Source organism: Pogoniulus pusillus, chromosome 32, assembly GCF_015220805.1.
Source record: "Pogoniulus pusillus isolate bPogPus1 chromosome 32, bPogPus1.pri, whole genome shotgun sequence".
In the NCBI taxonomy this organism is placed as follows: domain Eukaryota; kingdom Metazoa; phylum Chordata; class Aves; order Piciformes; family Lybiidae; genus Pogoniulus; species Pogoniulus pusillus.
In genome coordinates this window covers 6,688,708-6,711,445 of record NC_087295.1, presented here as the reverse complement: position 1 = coordinate 6,711,445, position 22,738 = coordinate 6,688,708, and the positions used below count along the sequence as shown (strand labels likewise).

The following is a 22,738-nucleotide window of genomic DNA, read 5'->3' as shown; positions in this document are numbered from 1 at the left end:
TGATAATTAAGTGGAAGGGTTTTGATGGTGCTTTTTGGTCTCTGTCTAAAAAGGGTCAATATGGTTTCTGCTACAGTTACATCGTAGGAAAATAAAGCATGGTAAAGCAGCAGGGTTCATATCATCATCACACTTCTGGCAAACAAACATACAGTGCTGGCATCATGGAAGTCCTCTCTTTGGACAGTAGCAGACTAGCAAATAGACCTCCCAAAAATCATTCCTAAGTGACTATTGATTGTTTTAGAAGCACTACATTCAGAAGTCTTATTTTACAGCAGGAAGACACATTTATGCATGTTCTATCTGAAGCCACTGTCATTTTTCACCTCTCATTAAACAAGCAGATTTGGTCTTACCTGCACTTACACAACAATTCTCTCTAAGAACAGGCAGGTTGAACTGGAAAAACTGGAGAGTTATTTCAGAACCAATATCATGGCATGTGAATAGGAACGGCCACCAAGCATGGTCTCAATGTTGCAACACATCTCCCTATATGCTCTGTGGTTTATGATCTGCTAAATAATTAAACCAAATTGTTGTCCTGGGACTGACAAATAGGCAGTCTTTGCTGCTTCTGCCTCTCTACATGGCCCTTAGCAACTAAAGGAATAAAACAGAAGAGTACTAGCTCCCACCCTCCTCCCTATATCTGAGTTATGAAATATCTGCCTTTGAAATTCCACACCCCATTTTTATACCAGCATCTGAGTTTCACTGCAGGTGAGAGACAGCCAGTCTCTAGCTATCTGTGCATCTCCCTTTAACTCATATTGGAACCAAAAAGAGCCTATACTCAAAAAACAAGCAGGTAGTTGTAACTATATTAGAGACTTGATCAACATCTTTGTTCAACAGTCTTGTTCAACATCTTTGTGGGTGTCATGGACAGAGGCATTGAGTACACCCTGAGCAAGTTTGCAGACAACACCAAGCTGTGTGGTGCAGCGGACAGGCTGGAGAGAAGGGATCCATCCAGAGGGATCTGGACAGGCTGGAGAGGTGGGTGCAAACCAACTTCATGACATTCAACAAGATCAAGCGCAAGGTCCTGCATCTGGGTTGAGACAATCCCAAGCACAAATCCAGGCTGGGCCGTGGCTGGAGAGCAATCCTGAGGAGAGGAACTTCAGGGGTGCTGGTGGACAAGAAGCTCAACATGAGCCAGAGGTATGCACTTGCAGCCCAGAAAACCAACCAGATTCCAGGCTGCATCAGAAGTGTGGCCTACAGGTCAAGAGAGGAGATTCTCCCCCTCTACTCCACTCTGGTGAGACCCTACTTGGAGTACTGCACCCAGTTCTGCAGCCTCTATTACAAGAGGGATGTGAACATGCTGGAGCGTAACCACAGAAGGGCCATTGGGATGATCAGAGGGCTGGAGCACCTCTCCTGTGAGGACAGACTGAAAGAGTTGGGGCTGTTCAGTCTGGAAAAGAGGAGGCTCTAAGGTGACCTTCTTGTGGACTGATTCTGTCATTTTGTCCAAGACCAATTCTAGCTTCTAACTCTGGAGCCTGTTTCAGGTTGTACCCACCCTCACCTGTTTTTACTGAGTTTCAGCTGCCTTCACTGTAACATAGGCTAAATCACTTCTGGGTTGGATTACACACAAAACATGCAGAACTATCACATCAGATATTCAATGTGGACTGAGCATCACCAGAAAGACACTTCTCCCATCTTCTAGATATTGTGGCACATCTTCTGCTATATTTTTTTGCCATATGTAGCAAGTGTGTATTGGCAGGTAATACCAGCACTCAGTGAAATTATTCACCACTTGCAAAGTACAAGTGAGAGGACAACCTTAAACACCTGGTACTATACCAAACCAATATCAGCACATGGGTTTGTTTTTTCCCCCTCAGTTCCAAGCTGTTAAACTTCCTCAGCAAAACCGAATAGTCCTGTAGCTGTGTTTTTCAGGGATGTATGACTTAAGCTCTGGTATCAGAGCTTGGCTTTTAGGGACAAAAGGATGCAGCAACAGAAAGCTTTGCAAAAGTAGCTCCTGTTGCTTTTCTAGGTTTGCTCTTCCATATTCCTGTCCCTGAGGGAAGAGCAGATGAAAGTCTTATTAGGAAGAGAGTAAAATACACATAAGAAATATGGTAATTATTTAAAAAATGCAAAAAAAAAAAATCTCACAGCTGTGGGTTTCATTACTTATTTAGGAGCTAGTTCAATAATTTCAATAATTCTACTGGGCCTGAACAACAGCTCCACTTCAAAAGAAAATCCACAACAGCATTCACAAAACTGGGTAAGTGCAACTTTTCACCCACGTGCTTGACAGACTGATATCTTGTGTTACCCAGCATTTGTTTAGCAGAACCTTATCAAAGACTTAATGAGCTGTTTGTTGGGCAGGAAATGTCTTAGAGCACAGTTGAGGATATAGTTTAAAAATGTGCTGTTGAATGGCAACACGAAAAGGTTGAATTGTGTCTTCAAGATGCATTTATGCGTGCTTATTGACTGCCACTTAGCCACGAAAACAATGCACAGTCAAGTCCTGTAAACACTAACCCAGAAGTAGGCAGAACTATTGAAAGTGTCATTGTGCAAGAGCTCAAACAGGCACTTGCATTACAGAAGTGCATGCTCCTCCCAACCTCTTTGCATTTAAGTGCAGGCTTCAGGGCAAAGATGCCTTCCTGTACACTGACAATGCACAGCTAATGTCAAATTTGCCATCCCAGCTTTTTTCTAGTTTGATTCTGAAGTCAACAAAACAATTTTCAGTATTTATGCTTTATAACCTACTGCACACCAACTGTGGTCCTCACAACTTCACATGTGAACTTTCTGGCTATCACATGATGTTCTCTCAAGTACCAAATAATTCTTGCCAGAGCAGCTAAGAGTGGTTCTGAAAGCAGCTGGGTGCACAGCACAGAACAAATCAATGTAATTACTTCAGCAGAAGCTACTATCTATTCCTGTTACTTGTAGGAGTGCAGGTAGAAAGGTAAAACACATCCACAATGCCTTAAACATAGCGGCTCCACTATCTTCATTTAGCTGAATTAATTTTCACTCCTTGGGTCCCACTGTGAAAGCTTCCAATGGAGTGCACAATAGCTGCAGTTTAAATACTTCTTAAACAGAGCTGTTGCTCAGTGTAGTGATGCTTGGTTTGTTCGCTGCCGGTAAGCATCTGCATTAGCTTCCCTGCGTGTATCCCTACAACTTCCACAGTGTGGGATCTGAGAGCAGATAGAAAACAATTTAGAGACCTTCAACAGCACTTGTTACTAGAGTCTGCTTTCTGCACATTCATGCTTGAGGAGAAGGCTGCCAGGACATCACCAGGTACAGGGTGGAGTGGGGGGGAAACATCTAGAGCACCAAGGAAGGGATGAACTAAGGATGATGTACAAGCCAACTAGGACAGATTCAGACACAAAGGAAGGTATACCAAGGGTTTTATAACTTCGAGTCAGTCTTCTGTCTCCCCCCTTGCCCCGACCATCCCCTTGTAATACAGCATTTCAAGATCTGATCCTTAATGGATACAAACACTGTGGAGCAACTACACTGGGGAGCAACTTCACCAACACAGCTATACACACATAGCAACCTGAGCTGTTACTAACCCAAATGCTTCTGATGAAAGAGATGACCATGAACCGTGCCTGAGCTGGCTCACAGACCTGGTGAAAACTTCACAAGTAAAACCTGTCCTACTAGAAACCAAATTCTGTTTGGAATACAAGCTTTTTAGAGAGACCATTTACACACTCCCAGCAGTACTATTGATCTTGCACAACTACGTTCATGCTACCCTTTGGTCATGTTTACCCCTCAGTCTTGGATACTCAATGTTTTCACAGCAAGCATCCTGCAAAAGAAGCATCTCCCTGCCTCCTCATTCAAGTCTCAGAGGGTGCTAGCTTTCCATCGGGCAGTGTGGAGCAGAGCAGAAGTGGATGCACAGAGAATCACATTGGTGGGGCGACAGTCATAAGTTCTCCAAAACAACTCAGCACAAAGGAGCCAAATTTCTGACTATCAGCAGGTCTTACAAATAAACCAAAAAAGCCTTTTCTTCAGTGAAAGCAAAAGGATGCTGTTTTTTCCTGGACATAACAGTGTGGCAGTTTTAACACCTGCAGCTGTTTAAATGCACACTCACTTCTACTCTTAAGTTTCCTAGAAATACTGCACACTACTTTAATATATTATATACACAAAAGCATTTACATGTGTTTGAGCGCAAATTCCTCTGAGAAGTCACTCTGCACTGCAGCATAAATGCTGTACCACGGGGGTGGAAGTTGTTAGTGTATCTTACCAGTAGGTCAGCCAGTGATTCCATCTGTCTTTTTGACAATTTGTTCACAGCTTCCCAATTCCCTTGTGGTTTCTTGCCCGGTGAAACCCCTTGGAACAAACCATGATTGCAGGTTACCTTTTCTTCAGTGTTGCACAAAGGCAAACTACAGAGCAGGTTTCTTTTTTTTTTTTTTTTTGTATTTTAAACCATAAGGCCAAATACACATTTTTTTACAGTCCCTTCCTAGAGTTGATAAATTCCCAATTCCAAATTCAGAACAGCTCCAGCCAAGTCCCTTAGCAGTGCCTCCTTTTTAGGAGGGGTTAAACAGGCTAACTTCCCATTGCTTTCAGTTGGAAATGAAGATGCCTGCCCCTCACTGTGTTGTAGGGTCCATGTGCCATTTGTGTACTGAAGCCTGCACAAGATACACTGATAGCACAATCCAGCCTTTATTTTTTATTGTTTCAATCTAAAACATATGAAGTGAGGAGAAAGTTTCACTCCATTCAACTATTTTGCACTTCTCTCTATCAGATCCTCATATTCCTTGTCAGCAAAAAGAGTTTTGTAATGCCAACAAGCGGCAGGATCCAGATGACATGAAAATAATACCTACCACAGAAGAAACCTTCACAAAAAAAGTTTCATTTGTGACATCCAAAAGAGATGCCAAAATAAAACACTCACTAAGGCAGCAGTCTGTCTTTCTTTCCTGTAAAGCTAGAGGCCTGTACAAGCAAAGTGACCGCACATTTTCAACTGATTCAATATCCTTCTCAACACTCAGTTTTACTTAAGCAGTTGAAACTAAATTCTACACACAACACCCATCTCCTGCACCTTTTTCTTTAGAGGACCCACATGGAATTTGGTAAGACAGCAGACGTGAAAATAAATACAGCTTTTGGCCCACCCATGTCACTGAGGATTTTGAGCACAGGAGGTCTAAACAGCCAAGTAGCTTACTTATTCCCTTTTCAGTTCTCACTCCTCTACAGCAGTGCTGTCCAATGTGGAGTGTGCATGGCAATCCATTAGCAAGTCAGGAAGTTTTTTGGAGCTCCAATAAAACTGAAGATATTTTAAGGAGCATTTATTTAATCTTCATCTCACTCCTTTTTACACTACCTTTTGTGTATGCTTTATGATGTGCATATTACTATAGCAGTACACACACACACCCCTCTATTTCCAAAACATATTCTTTATATGTAGAGAAAACTGTTTACTGATAGAGGTGTACAATTTAAGTCTAGTGATCATTGCTTTACAGGTGTTATGGTTTACCTGAAGACACTGTAAAACACATCATATATTTCGACTAGAATTAATAATATTGCTTTTTAAAGACTATCTCTAATAATTAGTACTTTTGTCATTAACCTAAGCCTTATGAAAACAGGAACAGACAGAACTGTTTCTCTAGTCACATCCCCTTCTTTCCTTTATGAGTCTCCAAAACACAGAACAACTGCCTCTCTATTCACTACAGAATCACAGAGGGTTAGGGGCTGGAAGGGACCTCAAAAGCTCATCCAGTCCAACCCCCCTGCCAGAGGAGGATCATCTACACAAGATCACACAGGAATGCATCCAGGCAAGTCATTAATATCTCCAGAGAGGGAGACAATAGCAGGTACAATACCATATAACAAGTGTGCAGAATGGAAAGGGGAAGGAAGAGACTGGAAATGTGTCCTCAAGCAGTGCACATTATCACAGCTCCAGTTACCAGAACGTGGTCCAAATAGCTATACCAAACTAGGGTACAAATATACCCTACCAAATACCAAAAGGGTACAAAACAGCCATGTGTCAAATCCAAGATGACTCCATGGTGTAATTTCAATATCCTCTCTTGGTAACCCAACTGGAGCTGTCCAATTGTAGTCCGTACTTGGGGATGCTTAAAGAAACTATTAAAACCTCTCCCTGTACATTGGTATTATGCAAACTCAGCCTACTAAATCCTTATCCAGACTCCTAAATCCTTACCCAAACAAAACTTCTGAGGATGTATTTACCAGTGAGTGAAATCCTAATGAGTTTGAGTGGGCCCAGGTTTCATCCCTGGACTGCTTGAAGACTCCACTCTCAGAGGGGAAAAGGGGATGTGAATGCAAATGCATTTTAAGCTTATTTTAAAATGAAAAAAAGTCATTTGGAACAGCTCACTGGTGAAAATATTTGCTAATAAAATGTGTGTTGTTTTAAGCACACTTCATTTTTTTTCCATTAAAAAAAAAAAAACCCACACCACATTTTTTATGCTTCAGCAGTGTATTACTAAATAAACTGAAAAAAAAACCTCAAAACGAACCTAAACGTGCAATTTTAATGCCTTCTAATCACACAAATCAGTACAAGATTTTTGTACTTGTGCATGACCTTCTTCAAATTATCCCTCCATTTTGGCTGAATCAGAATGAGCGTGGGCTATTTGATAAAAAACACTAAGTGTGTGAAATGAGGGGCCCTCATCGCTTCTGCCAGACTCCTCTTGACAGAATGATGATAGAAGCATCACATCCCTGGGAGAGTAAATGCAAACTGACAAGAGATGAGCCTTTAGATGTTGAATATAATCTTGAATTGTGCTTGAAGTGTCTTATTATCTTGTCTTTTGATGTCTGAAGGGGTGGCTCATTGTTAGAAAAAGGAAAGCCCTTGCACATCTTTGCCATCTTTAAAAATTGTTTGGCCTTTAACAACTGCTTTTCCAACTAATGTCCATTTCTCCTGACAATAAATATGGCAGGTCGTCAGCAAGTGACAAACAATTTACTTTACATGCCAAGCTTTTATGGGTTTTGAGAGCTCATGTGGAAGCATATTTTAAAAAGCAGGAGGAAATTAGCACCATTACAAATGTTAAGATGGCTGCGTGGTTATTCATTACCGCTACGTTTCTGTTTTAAAGCCCTGACTTTCCCGTGTTCAGACTGCAGTTAAACTTCTATATTTATCATTGACTAAAAACAGTCAATGAGAAATAAAGAGCAAGAAGCAATTTTCTTCCTCTCTTTAAAAAATACACCCACCAAAAACACTATTATGGATACAGTACATGGGCAATGCATAAAATCATATTTATTAATCATAACAAATCAATAGCAGTAGTAGTACAGCACAGTTTACCTGTACTGCAGACCATCACAACCACATCACTGGGTTTTTTTTCCCCCCCCCAACCTTCAACCAGCTTGACTTTTCTTTCTTTCCCCCCCCCACAACTTAAAAGTTTAATGCCGAATCAGATCAATATGATTCCTTAGCAACTAAATCACAGGCACACTAGTTTTTCCTGTCACAGCACCAGTTTTGCAAAAGCAGTCAAGTTCTTTTCTCAGGTCTCCGTCACTCTGAGAATCCATAAGAATTCTCAAATGGATCATAAACTGTTACAGGGTTCAGGTTATTGTATCATTATAAAAACGTATTGATACAGTACAGATGACAAGACATGCAGTTCTTGTGCTAGTCTATTACAGCCATCTGAATACCATAAGAAATATCTGATATAAACAAAATAAAACAGTCAGCAGTAAGCTGTCTTGTAGGGAACCTTTTTTTCCCCCCCCTCTCCTTCTTGCTATTTTAAACTGTCTTAACCTGGCTTGAAATACAGCAGCTATGTGAACACACTCACACACAAAGAGAGCAGAATACCAGAAGAATGGGTTATTAAAATATACTCTACAACTTGACCAGAGCCTAGAAATTATTTTGTAATTATTAAAACAATCATTGAAAGAAAGGACCTGATTCTGTTCATTCTGATAAGCATGAATGTTTTACACCTGAATTTTCCAAGTACAAACCAAACCCTTCCCTTCAGCCCTCCTTCACCCTACCAGTACAGCCCTACTGCCTCTGCTGGGAAGACGCACCCTGTTGTATCATGCTAAAAGCACACCAGCTTTTACACCAGACAGGGGACTGCTGTCACATGCAATATGAAATATGGAAAGTGCTGCTCAAAATACAGCAGCTCGCCTTTTACACAAATGAGATAAAGGAAATGTGAGAAAGGCTCAGCCCCCAAACTCAATCCCTGAGGCACGGGGTCATGAGCCAGAGTCCTGCAAATCCGAAGTTGCTCATTGACTAGGACATCTCATCTGAGTAAACCCCTGCATCATCTGGTCCCTCTTTTATTCATTGCTTCATAAAAGCAAAGAGATGTGGGGGCTGGGGAAGAGTGAGCAGACCAGCTGATTGAAAGATTATTTTTTTTCTTGTCAGCAACTGTTATGAGAAGGTTCGACTGTGCTGCAGCCATGCAGCTGAAATAAGGAGACTCCGAAAGCAATGCATCAAATCCCAGCAACAGAGCCACACAAGAGTTTCCTTTGCACTCTACATACCAGGGTCAAAAAAACCACACAACATCTCAAATGCAGATGTTTTCCTTTCTGGGTACTATCATGACATATATTGTGCAGGTGAGAGTAAAGGATACACAATTAATAGAAATAAATATTTCTAGAGTATTTTTCATTGTCTGCTTTCTTCCACTTGTAAATTTCATTATTCCTCCAGCAAGATTTGTGGCTTGCAGTCCCAAATATTTATGATTTCAGGCAAGGAAGCATGAGAAAGGAGGAGAAGTATCAAGCCTGAACATTTACAATCACCTGTGAGCTCGTATGTATCTGTCTAATTTCTTCCTCCCCCCTCTTTCAATCACTGTTCAATTTTCCAGTCATGTTTTTGTTTCAATACTAACTACCATTATGGTCCTCAATTATTTCTGAATGCATAGCTAAAACAATCCTCTCTAGCTGTCCTATGAACATCCCCTAAAATCTTCTCCACCTTTAAGGAAGTTTTACATGGGTTCTGACACCAACATAGTCTCTGCTCCCAGCAGGTCAGATGTTATTCCTCCCACAACTACTCACATTTTGCCATGGCAAAACAGTGGCAGTGGACTTGTAGAACCTTTGCAATATATACATGTGCCTATGAGACATAACTGAAGCACAGAGTGACCTCCATGGACTAGGTCAGCAATTCATTTTTTGTTAAGTATGAAGGCACCTTAGCATAGAGTGGTTGCTCTTCCCTGTCAGAGTGTTTGCTTCGCTGATTTTAGGTCCAGTACATGTGAAGCTGTAGAGAAGTAACCGTATTAGAGAGATGGAGGCCATGGACTGCTGTGCAGGTATGGGTTGGACAAATACCCTGTTGAAATCTATAGTCTTCCTGCGTACATGATGGATGGGCACCTGAGACCAGTCAGAACCTAGCCTCATGTTTATTCAAATCACTAAGCAAATGTGACCTCTTTACACCCTGTGAATAAATCCTAATTGTATTCAAAAGAAAATACAAAAACTAGCCCACATTGTATTTGCTCATGAGATTAGACTGAATTAAAATGATCTTTCTTCCTTTCCACTTAATACTGTGCCAGCTCAAGAAATAATTACATATACTTAATAATACAATATATTAAAGTATACCTTAAGGTATATTTACTGAAAAGCAATTCTGGCTTCTTGATTAAACACAGGTTTTAGATTCTCCTCTTCAAGGAATAACCCCCTCCTCGCTGAACACTGAGCTCCAAACAAAGCATGGAAACCTAAAGCAGACCTCAACAGATGAAGGCAAAATGTATTTGAGTAGACCTGAGCAACAACTGCCCATGCACGGCTGTACACTTGTCCAGCTGTGTCAGACCAACCAGCAGAAGAGCAGGGAACAGTTCAAACCTGGCTTTAAGGAGAAAGACAGGTGAAACAAATTTTTCACCTTGTTTTTTTTACTGATCCTCTACTTCAAAAACCTTGGCATTTGTGGAGAGGATAACAGGCTAGGACCGTGTCCAGTGAAGTCTTGGAGTGGAATTCCTTTAATCTTCTGCTGGAAGGCAATGGACTGCAAATAATTGTTTATTCATCAACTTCATAAGAAGGTTTTAAGAAGTTGGACTAAGTCAGATAGGAGCCTAAGCTAGGAAACAAAATTGTCTTAGCAGAACCTATAATGGTCATCAAAACACACAATCACCATCTGAACTGAATAGCACAAAGATGTCAGAACTACTGTGACTACATAAACTCCATGCTCATTTTCAAAGACAATGTAATGTCTTAATCTCATAAATTGCTGTAGGGAATACTCTTCTTGATACAGAAAAAATATTTCTCATTTGTCTTGCAGTCCAGCCTTCAGATTAACAAGGACTGGGTTTGGAATCTTTCCCCCCCCACACTGGTTGATAATTTTAGTTACAGTAAATGCATACATATATTTGTATGTTGTAATCGTATTCAAGTACTGTGATTGCTTTGTTTTCTGACACAGGTTTCCTTAAGATGACTTCAAACTCCTCATTAATTAAAACAATGGCTTAGCTTTCTAAAAAGAAAGGACATGCTTCTCTCCCAACAACTCTTCTTGTACAGTTGAAACTAAAACCAGAAATCCAAACTACTTTTAGGAATAGACAAGCAGAAGTTTAGTGTTATATGTGTATTAAAGCAGGCAGGCTGTGGGCCACGCACTGATTTGGATATGCCTGTAATATCTAGAGAACAAGCCCAACATCAGTCTTTCTGAAAACAGCAGGCTTTATTTAGCCAGACAGGATGAGGTACTATTCTTCTCTAGATGACCTCTGCTTTCAAAGTGAAAAGGCTTAGTCCTGCTTCTAAGAGCATCAAAGCAGTATCACAACATAAAACAGGACATGTCACAATACAAATCTTCCTTTGTTTCATACTGATATTGATTTTGATATGGTAGAAAAAGATAAAAATGGTACTTTAAGCTAAAAAAAAAAAAATCAAACCATTTCCATGACAAAATAATATTCCAGTTGGAACCCACAAATTATGACACATTCCATTTTATTCTGATTTCGCCTCTGCTCAGCATTAATTTTCTCATTCGGTTGTCATTTTAATGTAACTTCTACCACTGAGCTCATCAGAAATTATTTTCTAACTAGCAAAATAAGGATATTTTCACAGCACTAGCAATAGTCATATTATAAGTCAGAAACTAAACCACTAATGGAAGAAACACTAATATGCCAAACATGCAACTTAATCAAAGTATAAAAAGCCATAAAGCTGATCTTCCCATCCTCTGGCCACCTCTCTCTCAATAAAGGGACCATAGCTGATGGATGCAGGAGAATAAACAGCTTAGTAAGGAAAAAGAATTAAAACAAAGAAGAACCCACAAATGTCAGAAAGAACAAAACCGAGGAAGACGAGACAAGGAAAACCAAGCGCTACATAGGACATTAAAGGGAAAAATGATCCACAGGAGAATGGCAACTGTTACTGTGAGCTTCCTACAGCTACTTCTGCCTTTGGATATTTTTAAAAAATTTATTAACCTGCCAGCAGGAAACTTTATACAGATTGCCCCCTGACAGGGTGCCAGCTTGGTATAAGCCCTGGCTACCTCTTTGTTTAGCATAAAGAAATCAAGAGAGGTGTTAAGTGGTGCCATGTGCACACATTTGGACAAATCAACTTTGCCTCACCTGCACATTTCCACAGAGAACTTGCTTAATCATCTGAAGTCCAATAGAAACATCCAATTCTCCTTCCTTCTCTTTCCTATGTTTGCTTCCTTTTTAATGTGGAAGTGTCTGATCTATTATTCATCTCAAAACACAAACGGGCAAGGATCTCAATCAAAGGACGTAATAGTTCTTTCACAAATTACCTGTTCACTGCCTAGTAGCCAGCAAGCCCCCTTTGAAACAGCCACCCATTTATGTTGCCTTTAAACAACATAAGTTGTTATTTTTGTAACTTCAAAGGCAGGGAGAAGAAAGATTAACTAATTAAAAATGAACTATTTGTCAATCAGTCATACCAATTACATACCAGGACTTGAATCTTCTTTTCTTTCCCTCTCCAGCATTTTTCTGTATTTATATGCAGAATATCAGACTTCAAACCTCATTTAGGAAACACATAGTGTACTTGATAAAAAAAAAAGGCAGCCAAGAAATAATTAGAAATTCATGGGAACAAACAATTGTCTTTCAAAGCCCTGACAATTAGCTTTCTCCATACTCAAAATAGCTTTTGTTGTTCGTTTGCTTTTTTAAAATAGGCTGTGTCACAACTCAGCCACAGCAATAAGACTCAAATTCCCTTGCTAGTATGGAAATCAGTGGGGCTGCAATATTTGCCCTACACCAGCCCAATATTGCTTTCATGAAAGGTTGAAGAAGTAATACTCCAGCCTTCTCAGTTGGAATATACATGCTAGCATCAGTACCACCACTGCCCGAGCTTCCTGCAATAGCTCGACACAGCAGAAACACTGAGCTAAGCATGGATTTTGTGTCTTAGCATTGCATTATGCTTTGTGTTTAAATAGTCATAACATCTTTTTAGGCTTCAATGGGCATTTACTGCCCATTCACAATTGCGTCTCCCATTGGCTTCAATGAGAAGTCTGCCAAGGAACCAGACAACATTATTCAGAGTAGTTATTCAAGTCCCTAACTGTTTGTAAACAGCTGTTTAAATATGCTCACATCAAATAGATCCTTCAGAAATAACACAGTCAATCACACAGATCTTCGGATTCTTTGGGAACTAACTTGTAGTGGTGTCTTGCTCAATTAACATTCTTAGACAATGGATTTACAAGGCTGTATAATGACCTGGTTCTGTAAACGTGATACTCATTTATGTTCCTTGCTGACACGGTCTTGCTAATGAAATAGTGCTCCACGTTCAGAGATTGCTTGCCTCAATATAAGTCTCACACATTTATGGACTAGCAGAATAAGTCCTATGGCACTTACAGATGCATGGATAACTGACAGTGTCTCAGAACAAAGCATCCACAGTGTGGAAGTGACCCAACACAAGTATGTGAGTAAAAAAAGAATCTTTATATACAGATTAAGCATATATCAAATGTTTGCTGGATCTAAAAGAAGGCTCTGATTTAATACTGAGATCATTTGGACCATGAACTTCCCTATCAGATTCACTGCAGGTTTAAAACGCAGTAAGAGAGGCAAACACATGGTGCTTTAACTGAAATGACCAAACCTCATCAAAGCGTTCCTGGCCGGCAAAGATCTCACAGGCCTTTAAAATCTGAGGGTATAACAAAAACACTGAGAATCATCCTTAAATACACTGATGAAAGGAAAGCTCTTCGTGTGAAGGTCTTTTTTCCCCCCACAGGCTAGATACACCATTAATGACGATAATGTGAGCTTCCTCACAGCAACCTGGCAATGACCTCTGCTCTGACCTGCAGAGACCACTGTCTCAAGAGGTAAAAGACAATTTAGTCCTTTATCTTTCGTAACTGAAATTACTCCAGTGCCATAAATTCTAATCAAGGCAACTCAGACAAAAAAAAAAAAAAAAGAGAAAATATTGGATAACATCTTTCCTTACAGAGCAATACAAAGGACCTACTAGCAAAATGCAGTGAGCTTAGCAACAACTTCTATCCTGCTCTGCTGCAGCAGGTACATGTAAACTCATATAAGCTGCATGTAGCTTTGAAACGTGGGTGGCAATATAGGAAAGCCAAGTCCCAAACCCAACGCAGGGGGTTGAAAATAAACCCTTGTTTATGGAAATGTGTGCAGACTCACTTAACTCATATATCCCTGATCTGTATTTCAAGAATACACAGCATTAAGGAAAAAAATAAATGAGAGAAATTGGTAGTGAACCAGATGAAACCACACTCCTCAGATCCAGCACAGGAAGCGTAAGGTTTACTTTCACTGGAACAAAATCTTGCCAGAACAACAAACAAACAAAACGAAAGAAATAAAATAAATTAGCAGGTTTTTTTTTCCCTGTCCTGTAGTTATTAGACAGGAAACATTTGTGCTCTACAATTATAAGCTTGATCTTGCTTTCACTAACTACTTGCAGCTTGCTTTATTTCAGTAAGTTTGGTGTTAAGAACTACAGGCTCAGCCTCAAAGACAAACTTTTAACAACATACTAAAATTACCTTAACGTGCAAGTGAATTCTTGGCTGTTTTCTTACCATTGGCTAATTATGACACAAATTAACTTCAATTAAGAGTGAATGAAGGACAAGATATAACTCCAGGAAAGCCAGCCCTAGCCCAAGAGGGGCATTTGGTGCTTAGACCAGCTACTTCTTTCTTGAGACTTTTACTGCACAGAGAATTCTATGCACAACATATCCCTGATGTCTACAGCAGCATTTGAATCGAAGCAGTTGTATGACACAACTAAACATGAAGGGGGGGGGGGGGGGGGGGGGGGGGGGGAAGAGAGGGAAGGTTCCCACTGATTTTTTTCCAAATGAAAACTTCACAACTCATTCTAAACCTAAAGACATTGTATAAAAAGGCAAATAGGATTAATTAATTTAGGATCAAATCCCATTGTGTTTATTCAAGTGAAGCCACTACTCGGCATTAACAAAAGCTTTCTCTGTAAGAGCTGTGGCTTCTGGCCTTGGTTACTATTTTGAAACACATTACAGAGCAAGACAAGCTCATCTGAAAATGACACCGTCAGGGATGCTAACAGCCAGACTCAGTTTCCCTGTTTCTTAATTATGTCATAAATAGGACATAACACATCAGAAACATTTTCAAGATTAAACAATACACCATAGGATCTCTTGCAAAGCAACTTTGCCTCATGCTGCTCCACAAAGCTGGGAATTCTGTAACTGAAGTACTGTAGCTGTGCTGAACTCCATACTTCAAAGCTGTGCTTCTGAGCTAATGTCTCTCACTATACAGTCCTTTAACAATATTTTGCACTTCAGAAAATATTATTCTCTTCTTGTTTCACATTATTTCAGCATTGGGGAAAAAAAAGAAATCTTTTACACATAGGTATGCAGATTCCAAAAAGTCCACTGGCATAAGCTCACCAGAGAAGGATTACAGATGCAAATCCCCAGACAACAGAACAACCTTTTCTTTCAAAAAAGAAAAACAAAACAACCCCCAGAACAGCACACAAAACAAAACAAAAAACTCCAACAACCCCCCAAAACATGAAAAACCCAAATCAACCACCACAGAAAGCAAGCAGGCATCCAACAAGCAAACACAACCCCTCTATTCACAGCTGCTCCTGTCATCACTCACAGGTAACAACTGCCCCGCAGTGATAAAGTGTATCTTCCCAGACACCTGTGCACCAGTTTCAGATGGGAACTATTTCAGGTCATCAGAAACTTATCCCAGCTTGTCCTGGTATTTGAGACCCAAGGAGACACAGAATTCACCTGCTTTGTCACTGACAGAACAAGCACCCATAAAGAGAAACAAAAGTTTACTGCATACATTCCCAAGTAAAAAGTAAGTACAATTAATTTTGCTCCTGCCTTTTTCTCACCTGCAGCAGGTACTATTGTTGAAAAGGTACCCTTCTCATGATTAATTGCTGCACATCATTTCAGTATCCCACATGGCAACTCTAATGAAAGTGTCTGTATATTTCACTATCACTCTAGAGCATCCCCACAACAATGGCTCAGAAAATATCCTGCCTTTTATTACAAGACTTGCCTGATATACAAACAGACATTTCACTACCTTCAAATTAAAAAGTCCCCTTTGTTGTTGCTGCTGTTGTATATGTCTTGCTATATTTAATAGATGCACCCTAAGCATTTGAGCAAATCAAATACATAAACTCAGCTGAAGATATTTATACTGCTCTAGACAGCTCTGAATTTCAGACATTACAATTCTTTCCTGGATGAAAGGAACTAAAACAAATTTTCTTGCTTTTTGAACATTCAAACTGCTAATGGAAATTATGCTTTCCATGGAAACAAAGATTACTAAGAGGGTGCTGTAAAAAAAAAAAAAAGGATGTGATATGCAGTAATGGTCATTACTGAAATCCAGAAATCAAATTTTAGGATTTCCCTCCATCTGTAAAGATGATCTTTAGTAAAACATTGTGCCATCTCTTTTAGTAAGAGGTAAAAAACATTTTGCAAGAAAACTGCATGTGTTGTTTTCTTTTAAAGATAAACCTTGCAGCTCTTCCTATAGCTGGAATACTAAAATCTGAACACTACTACAGTTTTCCTTACAGATTATGAAATCAAAATTTAAATCTTAGAAAATGGGCTCTCACCCTCTCTCAGAAAGCTGCATACCCTTTAAACAATATCTCCCCCCCCCCCCCCCTTCAGCTTCCACCTATAGGATCCTGTAAAATAAGGAAATGCTCTGTTTCTATTAAGGTTTGTCTCAAGCCAGAAACAAAAATAATTAAAAGGAACTCGTACAGGAGAGCAGCCCTCTCTAAACCCAAAATGTCACTATGTACCTTACAGTGCCACTCCAGCCCAGACATCTATCAACATCTATCACTCAAGCACGCGCCTCAACAACTCCGCTCCCTTTTCTGATTAGAGATCAGAGTTGCTTGAGTTGGCTTACAGGGTGTCATCTGTTTGAATGACAGATGTCTGTGTTCGAGTGCCACTCTTGCTGCTTTTGTTTTGGTTATGCTTATCTGGCACAGTTGAGACTATGGAAAAATAAGTTTAAAAAAATCAAAAGGTAATTCCTCTTTGCACAGGCATTAGGACAGATATTTCTGATTTAAATTCCCAACCCCTTAGCTCCATGTGCAGTATCCTTGGTAGCCTTTGTTTACTCAGTTTTCTATAGGAATGCTTCAAGCTCTTTTTAGCCAGCTTTATCACAGAATTTCTTAGATTGGAAAAGACCTTCAAGATCATCGAGTCCAATCATTAGTTTTACACTGACAAGTCCTTGACTAAACCAAATCATTTCATATAAAAGGATTTTATCTTATAAAAAGAATAACTTTTTCAATGTAATCCAGCTATAGAAAGAGCTGGCTGGATATGAAACACATCAGTATCTATTACAATAAATGTTAATGAGCTACTCCAAGAAAATTCTTCCTCCCCCCCCCATTTATTTAACACGAGACATCAGAGGAAGAAATAATATACAATGTCTGCAACTTGCAGAGAATAAGTTCACTGTTGACAAAAGTTTCCAGCACTGATGCTGTCATTCTGGTAAGCAGTTGCAATAGGAGCAAAAGGTTGGATGCCTGCACACTCCAAGCTACTCCTTCGTACTTAGAAGAAAATTGTGTGCACAAAAAATAAATTTAAAAAAAAAAAAAAAAAAAAAAAAGGAAAGGGAAAAGGAAAAGGAAAAAACCCAGCAGGAACGGGGGGAGATTGCTCTTCCGGACAACATGGTAGCAGTGAAATGAAATACCTAGACAGACTTACCGAAGAGCTTGCTGGGAGTGTCCTCGCTGTCATTTGATTCCACAGGCGCAAGCAGGGGCTCATTCAGCTCGTTGTCTGAAGTAGCTGCCTTGTCCTCACCTCTCAACTCTGCATTCATTTCACTCCGCAGTGACAGCAAGGGCTTACTGACTTGTCCAGCTATCATTGGATCCTAGGATGGGGGGGGAAGAAGGAGTAAAAAAAAAAAAAAAGGGAGTGAGGGGGGGGAAAAAGTGTCGGCTTTGGTGTGCGTATAGTCTCTCTTCCACTCCCTCTCTCACACACACATACACACACATACACTCTCTCTCTCTCTCTTATCTCTGGCTGCTCCTGCTGTTATTGCTGGCTGCAGTCAAGTGAAGAGCTATTACAGATCCAATGAGTTTTCCATTACTCCCCACCCTATTAAAGCTCAACTAGCATGTGAGAGATTCAGGATGCTTTAGAGAAAAACTTCTATGAAAGCAACATAACCAACACAGCTTTAATTGTGGGCTGTGCTTTTTTTTTTTTTGGTGTATGTTTTTACACCTCACCCTGTCCTTAACGTAGTAAGAAAAGAAATTCCTCTATGCTCCACCGCCACGGAAGAGGAGCACCCTGTGAGCGCTCCGCAGTGATTTAAAGAGGCATCCTCAGCAGTACAACATTAACAACATCAAATACACAGTTTCTAGCATTCCAGCATTTCTCTGAAAGCACACAGCAGCAAAGAGCCATTTCATTACATACCCTCACCGGAGATACAGCTTGCTTTTAACTATTCCTGTCTTTGGGATACTGTGCTCCAAAAGTCCACATAAACACACATTTTGCTCTTTTGAAAATAATGTATATATATAAAAATAAACCCCACAACACAGAAAACATTTGCTTTTAAAAGATAAAATTAGGGAGGGTACTTACACACAGTTTGCAATTATTCTTGTGTTTGCGACATGCTATCCCCAATAAAACATTACACACACACACACGATTTTGTTTGTTTCCTTGATAATTTGGATCTGTCTTATCTTCTGCTCACTGAGGACACTTGGGGGTCAGGCATCGTTTCCAAGCACACACTATTACTCCGTTTACAAACTAATAGGCATAGGATCATGACAACACAGGAAGCAGCATAAAAAAATACTTAAAAAAAAGAAGAGGTAAGGAACAAGTGACCTTGTTGCGCTCCCTAGCAGCTATTTATTGCAAAGTTCATGCCTAAATGGTTCTTATGCAGAGAACAGGTGACCAGCGAGCAAGTAGGTTGGTTAGCATGTTCCTCTGTCCCGTCCTCACATTGGTCGATGTTTGCCTATGGGTTTTTTTAATGTATTCATGTCTGAAAAGTGAATTTGATATGACACATGATAATCTATGAAAATGTTAATCAATACAAATAGTTTAAGCTGTCATCAAATGCACTTCTTTAGTCAATACTCATATCGCTGAAAACAATGTCACTGTCACCAGGGCTTAATTTGCACAGCACTTAAATATTGGACTCTGTGCATCAATGCACTCCTCTTCAAATACTGTAGGTAAACACATTTTCTCCCTATTTAAGGCTGAAGCACTCAGCACACATTTAGCTGAGCCGAATCCTCCCTTTTGAATACCTTGATAGGTCCACTGGAGGGCAAAATTAATACTTAATTGAATCTCACAGTCATCAAAATAATCAATACTTTTTTATTATTTATTCTTTACAGTCTGTTGACTGTTTCAAACCTCTGAGGGAATGGTGGAAAGGATTCATGGCTTTGAAACACTGTCATTTAACAAGGTAATTTTCAGTGGGGCATTAGGGGTTGTGAAACATATAATAAAACAAAAATGGTGGCTTATAATAGGAAGAAAGAAAAGAATTATATTTCTGCCATCTAACAAAACAGGATAAATAAAAAAGCAAGTGCAAGAGGGAGAGGGAGAAAGGAGGGGGGAGAGGGAGAGAAAGACTGGCTTTTGAAGGGTTTTATCATATCAAGAGCAGAGCTGAGCTTTCATAATGCTGACATTTCTCATCCTGACAATCCTAAACAAGTGGAAAGGATGAGATCGCAGATATCATCTTTCATCACATTCCCCAGCTTAAGAACCAACATGACAGCTTCTCTCCCCTTTACACTGTTAATTACTAAATAAAATACTGCTCTCTGTCAGCATTAGATTATTGCAGATAGCAACCACAAACATGACTCCATTGTTTTGTTTTGCCTTTTTTTTTTCTTAAACCAGTGATACCTACCTTGAACTCTTCAGAAAATAAATTAGCCTTGTGTCTACATATTGTAAATATATGAAACATAATCAATTTAATCAATGTGGTCAATCTATGTTATTGTCAGGCTAAATTGCTGGTGATTTATTAACATTGCATTTATTAGCCAGCAGCAAGCTGAATATTTCCTAAGGTATTTCTGGGGAGGAAAGAGAAGTTAACAGATTTCTTTTGCAGATGCTGTATAAAATCCTCTGCCTTGTCCTGCCTCATATTCATATTGCATTAGGGACAGACATTTAAGGAGGCAAAAATTGTGTTTGCTTGCTTGCATACATGCAATCATGTATTTTAGCACATTTTTGCAGCTAAAGGTCACTGTCAACACAACCAGGGTAGTTTCAATCTGTGGGATGCTGCTCTCAAGTCTCAGATATTCAAAACTTGAATCAAGAGTGGTTCCCTAACAAAAGTCATTAGGGACAACATTTCACTCTTTTCGAAGTACTTTGAGGAGGGCAAATGCTGTCCACTAAGATCCAGTGCTGACCTGAGGACTAACAGTAACTTAATGGAGGATGCTGAATCTAGATTAAGGTCTCAGATGCCAAATTTTCAAGTTGAACATGAAAAATGGAAGGGAGAAAAATGTAGGAAATGTGACAACGCTGGGAGGAACCTCAGCCTTTTGATACCAATGAATTCCCAGCAACTGCAATGGCAAGAGGATTTTACTTGCTATGCATGTCAATAATTTGATCTCATTTAGAGTGTTTTGTTCATTTCTGATTGGCCTAAGAAGCATGCACCAGACAGAGGTAGGGTAAGAATGATAAAGGGATAGATAGGCCTGGGAATGTTTGCAGAAAACAACCAAATAAATTGTAATAAGCAGGATCAAAATATGCATAATAATACAGGGAAGGCAATACCCCCATAGATTTGCTCTATCCCTGTCTGGGGAGAAAAGGGACTTCTACAGAAACGGTAGAGACTCAAATCTAATAACATACTTGGGGCCGGAACCCGTGGAACCTGTTACTACAAGATCTCACAGAGACCAACATTGCAGTGAGTATCAACAGCCACTCATATAGCTGGGCAGACTCCAATCAGTGAATTCTAAGCAGCTTTACAAACACACAGCCGTGGACTATAAAAACTGAAATAACAAACTGCTGCCCCCTTCCTTCAGAAGGTACCAGAACCTGTAGTTAACCCCCAGGGTAGCGCTCTCTGTCAAGTGGTGAATGAATGACAACTTTCTCTATAAGCAGATGGATTAGATACTGTCTAAAATTCTACTCTACGTGAAGACTAAACAAATCACCTAAATGATGGGTTGAAGGCAGGTTTGTTTCCTTCAAAAATACACTCTTTAAAAACAGGCATTTTTTAACATCATGGTGTCTCCAGGTCTTCAATTGCTTTACATCCTTAAGAATGTGTCTCTTCTGCAGTCAATTATACATTATTAAAGACTGTGTTTATAAGAAGTATAACAACTTCTAATTCTGGTCCTTGGGAACTGGAAAGATTGTTGCTGTGTTTCCCAGTAGCCCACCCTCAAAAAGCTCTCAAGTAGTTGCTATGCCAAGTTGCAGGCTCAGCGGCCTTCTCCTCATCCTCTGCCCGCCTACAAAGTCCATCCCAGAAAGGATCTGTGGTGTTGGACAGGATTCATCTAGGCAAGGAGCTGCTTGCACATTTTTGGTGGATAGTCATGTCAGAATCTGTTCTCCTCTGTGGCCTGGGTGTCTGGGGGGCTCAGGTTCAGCATTTGCATTTTGGCTACACCTTGCACTTAACACAGGATCTTCCGTCTCCCTGCAGCCATCCAAGTCTAAGAGTGCCTTAACAACCAGTAAAATGAACTTCAGGACAAGGGTTTGGATGTTTTAAGTAAGAGGTAAGGATACACAAAAGGGACACAATGCATCAGAATTTCCCATGGTATGGTCACAAGAGCAAAGTTCTAGTTAAGTGAAACCCAAGGAATTGCAAATCCTCCTTACTCAAAATATACTTGTATATGCCACCCATGTGGTGACAAACTCTACGTGCTTCTGTCTGCAAATATCCACATAACTGTCATGTTTTTCTTGGCCAACTAGCACTAGTGTTTCAAGCCTTGCCTGTTGTCTACGAGATGTCACTGACAGTTTTGTGCAGCAAGTGATCCTCCCTGCTGTCTGCCTCCCTTAATGGTGGGTAATACCTCCTGCAATTCAGGCCCAATACCTGCTACACGTCTGCTTGGCTCAACCATTGCCCAACAACTTAAACTGTTTTGTCTTCATTTAACAGCAAAAATCACGTGGATTTGCAAATGCAAATTACAATTCTGGTTACACATCCTATTTTAAAAGCTAAAATCTTTGTCATCTTCTTCGCAGCACCTCATGAAATATAGGAGAACATTTATCACCGTGTTAAAAGCTTTGACTCTGCAGTTTAAAGGTGCAGATTCTAAGCAAAACTAGTAATAAAAGACAGCTTTTAAAGACAACTATATGGGTTTTATGTGAAATATGCGCTATGGAAAAGTCTAAAAAATTAGGGAACAAACTACTTCTATCCTTAATGCAGGACTTGGGTGATAAAGGCTTCATGCACTGGCTTAACTACTGGTCTAAATTTTGTACTTACACTGGCACCATAAACATTGCTGGTCAAGATTTTACTACTTTTAATTAAAATGAGAAATAAGATCTTTTGGTTTGGTTTTTATTTCATCTTTAGTTTGGAATTATTCTCCACAGACTATCTCTCCCTTCAAACTAGACTTGAAATCAACTTTCTGATGTTTTTCAGAACATTAAGTCCTGTCCCTCCCCACATTCTAATCTTGTGCACACTTCTGAGACATACAGGCTGTTTACATCTGAGCAAGCACTCCAATTATATGACCAATAAACATGAAATTTATACTGCTTATATACTCATATTTTATTCTAATGCTTACACTAAAAAAAGTTCCCAGGTTGTAGCTTTTA

The 22,738-nt window shown here is 39.8% G+C and overlaps 1 protein-coding gene across 3 annotated transcripts in view; it reads right to left on the bottom strand.

The window, feature by feature from the left end:
• POU6F2 (POU class 6 homeobox 2) overlaps positions 1–22,738 on the bottom strand; it is a 303,523-nt gene that overhangs the window by 247,124 nt on the left and 33,661 nt on the right. For all 3 annotated transcript variants that reach the window (XR_010308035.1, XM_064169525.1, XM_064169526.1), the window contains exon 2: positions 17,534–17,705. Coding sequence is in view for 2 of the 3 variants with exons in the window: in XM_064169525.1 (XP_064025595.1) it covers positions 17,534–17,699 (166 nt within the window). In the remaining variant the exon portion in view is untranslated. The remainder of the gene's footprint in view (positions 1–17,533; positions 17,706–22,738) is intronic.